We start from the raw sequence: 6633 nt of genomic DNA, 5'->3' as shown, positions 1-6633 counted from the left end.
TACTTCCAGAGATGGTGACTCTACCATTTCCCTCGGCAGCCTGTTCCAATGATTGATAACCCTTTCAGTGAAGGATTTTTTTCCTAATATCCAATCTAAACTATCTGAGCATCGCCCAGGCAGGGCTGTCTGTCCCCACCTGACGGTGCCAGGAGCACTCTGGGGACGGGAAGTCTCATCGGCTCCCCCCGTGCCCCCCTCCTGGAGTTTTCCCACTCCCACATGTTCACCCAGGGGGTGGCACCAGCCAGACCCAGGAAAACGAGGCCCTTCAAACCCACCAGACAATAAACGAGGAGTTGGGACCCCAGCGGGTGGAAGCACAGCCCTGGTCCCTGTGCTCCCGGCGGGCTCCCGGCACCTAGCCAGGTTCCCCAGCTCACTCCCTCCCAGACAGCCAAACTGCTGTGTCTGCAGCGGAGGTTTTGCCATGTGGGGCTGGAGCAGGTTGTGGGTTCCTGGTTCATGCCTGCTCCTGGCACCTCAGGCAAATGGTTCCTAAAACAGAGCTGAAAAGAAACAACTCTCCTCCAAAGCTTTCTGGGGGGATGCTGTTGAAGCTGGTTGTGCCATGAAATGCAGGACATGGTGTAGCCCCAAGGAGGATGGAGGTGGCCACACTGCTCTCCCTGATGTGGCTGCTGATGCCAGCCACCCCGTGGGACACAAGCACTCGTAAGGAGCAGGGTTTCAGCAGTGAGTGTGCAAGTGCCCACTTTTTGGAGATGCAGAACCTGGAAAATAATACCAGCAATGAGAAAATGAGCCCACGCTGCAGCACGGTGCGATGTGAGCTTTGCTCTCGGGCTAAGGGTGGAAAGTTTCTGTGTGGGGGAGGCAGTTGTAGAAGGACACTGTTCCCTGACTCTCACTCAGCTGGAGATGGGCATTTGGTTGCATCGGGCAGGGCTGGCATGGCTGAGGGCTCCTCTCCCTGTGCTGGGGCTCAGCCGGGCCATGGTGGAGCAGGTGCCCACGTGGCCTCCCGTGACCCCATGTCCCCCCCAGCCACGCCGCAGCATGTCCCCACACGACTCCACACATCAGCACGGGCAGCCACCAGCGACCCAGGCAGTGCTGGCAGCTGAAGGAGGGAGCAGACGGACAAACAGGCAGACAGACAGACAGGTGCCTGCAGAATACCCAGGCTTTATTGCAAAATTGTCTTCAGTTGGCAGCTCCAGCTCAGCAGATGCAGGCTCTCTGCGCCCCAAACACTCCCCTCTCCAGTGCAGGGGCTGCCAGGAGGGGCCGAGGCTTCACAGGGGGAGAAGCACCCAGAGCCAAGCAGCTCCCGGCATGGGGTGGCCCTTATGGGTGGTGCAGCCCTGGCAGGGTGGGGGGCAAGGGGGCAGGAGGCTGTCCCTGTGGCTCTGGGGCGCGGGGGGAGCCTGGTGCCCCAGTGCTGCCGGCCACCTCCAAGAGCTGCAGGTTTTCCCGGTCGTGGCTCCTGTGTCGGCTCCTCACCCAGGCGGCTCTGCACACCAGGGCCAGCACCACAGGCACCTTCACGCTGAGGAAGAGCAGCAGGTGGGTGATGCCGAGCTGAGACCTGGGCAGGAGAAAGGAGATGATGCTAGAGCTTGAGTAGGGTCTGGGAAATGAGGATGGGGACTGGGGCACTTGCATGTCTGCCAGCCACCCCACTTGCCCCTGGGATGCTCCTTGGGGCAGCTGCAACCAGGGAGGACCCGTGGCTGGGGATGCATGCAGGGGAAAAGATCTCTTAGGCTGAAGGATGCTGTTGGGGGCTTGCCCAGACCCCAAGCCCTGACTCACACCACTGGAGGCTCCCCACAGCCCGTGGGGCACAGGGGGTTGGTGGCCAACGAGCTCACGGTGCTGTCCTGGGTTGTGGTTGAAACAGCTGCAAAGAAAACACAGAGAGTGAGAGCAAAGTGGAGATCCCCCCCGCACCCCGTCCTTGTCCCCCACACAGGGTGTCTCTGCCCCGAGAGTTCGGCTGTGGAAGTGCAGGATGTGGAGGTGGGGGTCCATGGGCGATGCACTGGGCACTGGGGAGGAGGAGGAAGGAAGGAAAAGGGGAGTTTAACTGTGAGGGACTGGGGACTCCAAAGGACAGGCTTGGGGAAGCAGAGACCCTAAATGGGAGTGAGGGAGAGGCTCTCCTCTGCACGAAGCTCTGTACAGCCTCCTCCATCCTTCATCCAAATTTGCACTGGGGCAGCCTCCAGTGGGTCTCGGTGTGTGCAACGAGCTTGTTCCCGCTTTGACAACCTCAGTATTCCCCTGGCTGGGGAGGCCTTGTCCCCATCGCTGAGACCCAAGTGATGGGCTCCATCGCACACCCCTGCTTTGCTCCCAGCCCGGCTTTACCTGCAGAGACCGTCACCTTGGTGGCGTGCCACAGGCTGAACCACAGGCTGCTCCCCACCCCGCAGGAGTACCAGCCTGTGTCCCCCAGCTTGACATTGCTCAGCGTCACTGTGAACGAGTGTGTCGCGTGGTTGTCCCTGATGGACACCCTGCCCTGCGTCACCGTCACCTCTGAGCCGTTGGTTTGGGCGATGTAGGTGAAGCAAAACCACAAGAAGCTTGGGCGGCACCAGTACTTGGGGTAGAGCTTGTAGCCTGGCTTGTAGCTGCACGACACTGCCAGCGAGCCGCCCTGCTTGGCCGTCACCCGTGCGGGGCCCGTCACCGCCCAGCCACCTGCGGAGGACAGGGAGACATGCTGCAAGCCCATAGCGGCATCGCCTCGGGGAACCGGGAGGCCCCGGGAACTCAGGGGCACCCTGTCCCGAGGGAGGTTGTGTCCCGCTGTGCCGGGGAGCGGTGCCGAGATGACATGTCCCCAGTCATTGAAAAAAGCCCCCCCCGTCAAGCGTGCGTGTTATTAAATGAGCAAAAAGCCTTATTACCAGGGTTCATATGACAGCAATACAAGCGTACCTCAGAGATCACCCCCTGTAGCCATCTGCTGGCCACAAGAAAGGGACGGTATCGGCTGGGCTCTTGCTGTGACCGTGACGGGCTTACTGGGCTGGCTCGGTCCCAGCCTCTCCGCAGCTCTGCCAGAGCCTGTGGGGTGGGAACCGCCTGACCTGTGCTGCTGGGTCTTACCTGGGAAAAGGGTCCAAACCAGGAAAATCCTCATTTTCTAGCTTCTCACTCCCAATGTGGGTTTTCCCCTGCGGTTATTCACGAAGCATCCTGTGGGATGGAGCCTGGTTCACGCACACCCAAGTGTCCCAGGAGTTTCTCAAGCGTCCTTCTGCCGTTGCTTCCTTGGGCAGTGTTTACCCACAGATCCTGGATGTCTTTTTTAAAGGCAGTTGCTCCCTCCCCTTCACCAGGGGACCATGACTGACCCTAGGGGTGTCTCATGAGAGGGACTCTATGATTTTGCTCTGAAGCGGCCACTGGTTCCCAGCTAAATGCCAAAATGCGGTGGGTTCCTTCGCTGCGATGCCCGTCCCAGTGGGGAATACAGCCCCTTCCCCATGCACAGAGCCCAAAGGGCTTTGGGGGGGGTTTGCAGGGGGGCTGGCACAGAGCAGGGGTCCGGAGATCAGGGTAGAGCGAATGCAGGTCAGCCCCTGTGGATAGACCAGTTGGGATCGCTGGGATGCTCTCCAGGTCGTGAGGGACTGGGATGAGGGACTGGGATGAGGGACTGGGATGATGGACAGCCGTCCCTGCTGCACTGCTGCTCCCCAGCTCCCGAGCAAGCTGCCAGTGTGAGCTGGGCTGCTTCTGTTTGTTTTCTCAAGCAGAAGTGTCTCATTTCCCCCCCAAAAATGCCTTTTTTGGCACAGCTGTGGGTTTTGAGTGACAACACCGTTTTTCTCCCAAAATTAAGTGTTTCCACTGAAAGTTTCAGAAACCAAAACATAAAAAGCAAAACCACTTCCCTGGCAGCTGCCTTGCTGATGGCTTTCCTCCTCGATGTCCCTTGGAAAGAGCAGAAAGCAGAAACCTGTGGCCCTGCCAGAGGCTGAGGCTGCTCCTTCCCCCCGTGCCGTGCCCTCCCTGTCCCCCTGCCGTGGCAAGAGGAAGCTCTGTGTTCTCCTTCTGATCATCACGTAACCCCGTTCGTTCCCAGAAAACTGAGTGACCAACTGTGAGTCGAGTTGCTGCAAATAGCAGCAAGATCTAAATTCAAGAAGTGGCTGGAGATTGCAAATCTGGTTTCTGCTGATAAACCTTCCTGGAAAGGTTGGGCAGCCAGGGCTCCAGCCACCTCCCCAGCCGCTCTCGTCTTCCTTGCTTTGAGTGTTGGTTCCCATTGTCCCCTCCTAACGCAGCCCCAGCAGTACCAGGGTGCCCCGGGGACCCCCAAAAGGGATGACAGCAGCAGAATGGCTCTGTGGGCACACCAGATTGTCCCCTCTCCCCTCCAGACCGAGCCCCCACAGAGGAATTTCTTTCTTGGATTTATCTGAACCCAAAGCAATCTGTTTGCTGCTGAGCCAGGAGAACATCCCACTCCTCAGCCTGTGCAGGAATCAGGGATGTGGTTTCTTGCCAGCCGAGAGGCACGGAACAATCTGCCAAAGCAACGCAGGGGCACCCACGGCTGCCGCTGCCCTTCCCTGTGCCCACCCTGTGCCCCAGGCCCCGTGCTCACCCTGCAGCAGTGGTGGCGTTGGTAGGGGGATGCTCCGTCGTGGTGGTGGGGATCCAGGGGGTGGGGGTGGCTGGGGGAGCTGCCGGGGTAGCTGATACAGCTGCATAAAAGAAGGTCCTGGTGGGAACTGGGGGCTGGAGGTGACCGTGGGTTCCCCATGTCTCCTCTGGCAGCAGTTAAATACTTGCCCGTGTCCCCTCCAGCACGTGCCCCTGCCCTGCCGGCATCCCTGTGGGATGCACCTGCCTGCACCTACCTGCCCAGCTGCCCCCCCTCGCCTCTCCGGGCCGTGTCTCCCTATGGTGAGATATCTCTCCACCCACTGTGAACCAGAGGTTTCCCCGAGGCTGGTGGGGGTCAGATCTGCCCCTTTTCCTTGTCTGGAAACTCAAATGTTCCATCATTTGGCTGCCAGAGGCAGGTTTAGCAGGTGCTCCCTGGCCCCAGCGCTGGGGCTCAGCGTTAGTGCTTGCTGCTGCCTGTAACCGGCAGCTCCACCATCCTGCCTGCACCATGATGGGTGCCAGGAGCCCCCAAAACAGCCGGGGGCTACACCCTGCATTGGGCTCCAGCACACTCTGCCCGTATCTGTGAGCATCCCCAGGAGAGAGCAACCCGTCACCCCTCCCAGTCTCTGCCACTGGTTTATACTGGGTCCCAGGGGCTCTTTCCCATGTTGCTGCCTCCTCCCAGGCTACTGCTGGCCCATAAACCAGCAGCCTCTCCAGAAAAGGGTCCTGGCCAGCAAAACCTCTAGCCAGCTGGACACCAGGGCTTACCTGGGACCACCCTCACTGTCACCAGCTCCATCAGGTCCCTGCCTGTCCTCTCAACTCCACACCAGTAGCTCCCAGCATCCACCTCGGAGACGTCCTTCATGGTGAGCAGGACCACGCAGAAGATGTGGTTGTCCTGGATGCAGACCTGGCCGTGCTGCTGGACCACTTCCCTGCTTGCTGCCTCCGCCACCTTGTGGCAGGAGTCCCGGCTGGCCCCCCCGCACCAGTACTTGTAGTAGCCCTCGTAGCCCCGCGGGTACCAGCAGTGGAGGGAAAGCATCTGCCCCGCCTGGCCGCTCACCTCCCAGGGGACAGCCAGAGCCTGGCAAACTGCAAAGAAACCCACAACAACACTGGAGAGAAACAGGGCTGCAAAGTCAGCCTTCGCCCGAGCCCCTCCTCTGCTCCCTTTGGAAAGAAGCACTTTGGGGGAGACCCTGTCTGCTGGCTTTTGGCCCCAGACACGAGGCCATGGTGATGGGAAGCTTTGGCTCTGTCGGTGCCCGACGTGGAGCCTGAGCCTCTGGGGGGGCTCAGCAGCCCCGGCCCCTTGGTACCAGCGGGAGCCGGAGCATCGCCGGCACGGTTGGAACCTGTCCTCACCTGGGAGAAGGAGCCAGCCCCAGCCCAGCAATACCGCCATCGTCCCGCTTTGCTCTGGAGATTTTTGAGCATCAGTCTCCCACGCAGGGCAGCGAGCCAGGGGATGCTGAGCTGGTGTGCACTCTCGGCTTCTTTCACTGATTTTTTGCTTGTGCAAGAGGCGGTGGTGAAGCGTGCTGCTCTGCTGCCTGGTTATTTTTATCTGGCCGGGGTTTGCTTTGTGGCTGGGAGTATTCTGCCGTGAGTGAAAATCCGCTGAGATGCTTTTTGCATCCAACAGTGCGGGAGCTTTAATCTTTGCTTGACCTTTACAGAGCCCACCTCGCGTTCCCGGGGGTGCCGGAGGCTGCGTGTCCTGGTGCTCCCCCTCGGGCAGGCTAAGGAGTGACGCTGGGATGGGTGCAGCCTCCTGAGTGCTCGGTGGGAGTCAGCTCAGCCCCTGGGCTGCTTTTTGGCTGAGAGGGACATGCCAGGCCCTGCCAGCTCTCAGGTGTGCGGGTCCCTGGCCCCAGTCCCGGGCTCTGCTGGGGTCTGCAGCACTGAGCTGGTCTGAGGGGGAAACGTGAGACATGGGGGGGGGGGGAAGCGGGATCGATCCGGACATTGCCTGGAGCTGCTGTACGGCACAGGGGGATGTGTCTGGGTAGCTGGGGGTCGGCT

At 60.3% G+C, this 6633-nt stretch overlaps 2 protein-coding genes across 3 annotated transcripts; both read right to left on the bottom strand.

Moving 5' to 3' along the window:
* Positions 1-1134: 1134 nt before the first annotated feature.
* LOC129214641 (CMRF35-like molecule 5) lies at positions 1135-4286 on the bottom strand. Of its 2 annotated transcripts, XM_054846631.1 has the most exons (4): positions 3085-4286; positions 2338-2673; positions 1780-1867; positions 1135-1552 (listed from the first exon to the last, which is right to left on the bottom strand). In XM_054846631.1, exons 1-4 carry the CDS (start codon positions 3116-3118, stop codon positions 1312-1314), a joined length of 699 nt encoding a protein of 232 aa, XP_054702606.1. In that variant the 5' UTR covers positions 3119-4286; the 3' UTR covers positions 1135-1311. The 2 variants fall into 2 exon arrangements, with proteins under 2 accessions (XP_054702606.1, XP_054702607.1); XM_054846632.1 differs by having other exon boundaries at positions 1135-1867; positions 2574-2673.
* Positions 4287-5299: 1013 nt separating this feature from the next.
* LOC129214831 (CMRF35-like molecule 2) lies at positions 5300-6013 on the bottom strand. Its single transcript, XM_054847074.1, has 2 exons — positions 5974-6013; positions 5300-5778 (listed from the first exon to the last, which is right to left on the bottom strand). Exons 1-2 carry the CDS (start codon positions 6011-6013, stop codon positions 5345-5347), a joined length of 474 nt encoding a protein of 157 aa, XP_054703049.1. The 3' UTR covers positions 5300-5344.
* Between the last annotated feature and the right edge of the window lie 620 nt (positions 6014-6633).

This window comes from Grus americana, chromosome 18 (assembly GCF_028858705.1).
Source record: "Grus americana isolate bGruAme1 chromosome 18, bGruAme1.mat, whole genome shotgun sequence".
NCBI lineage: Eukaryota > Metazoa > Chordata > Aves > Gruiformes > Gruidae > Grus > Grus americana.
The sequence above is the reverse complement of the archived record's forward strand: the minus strand, read 5'-3'. Positions and strand labels throughout refer to the sequence as shown.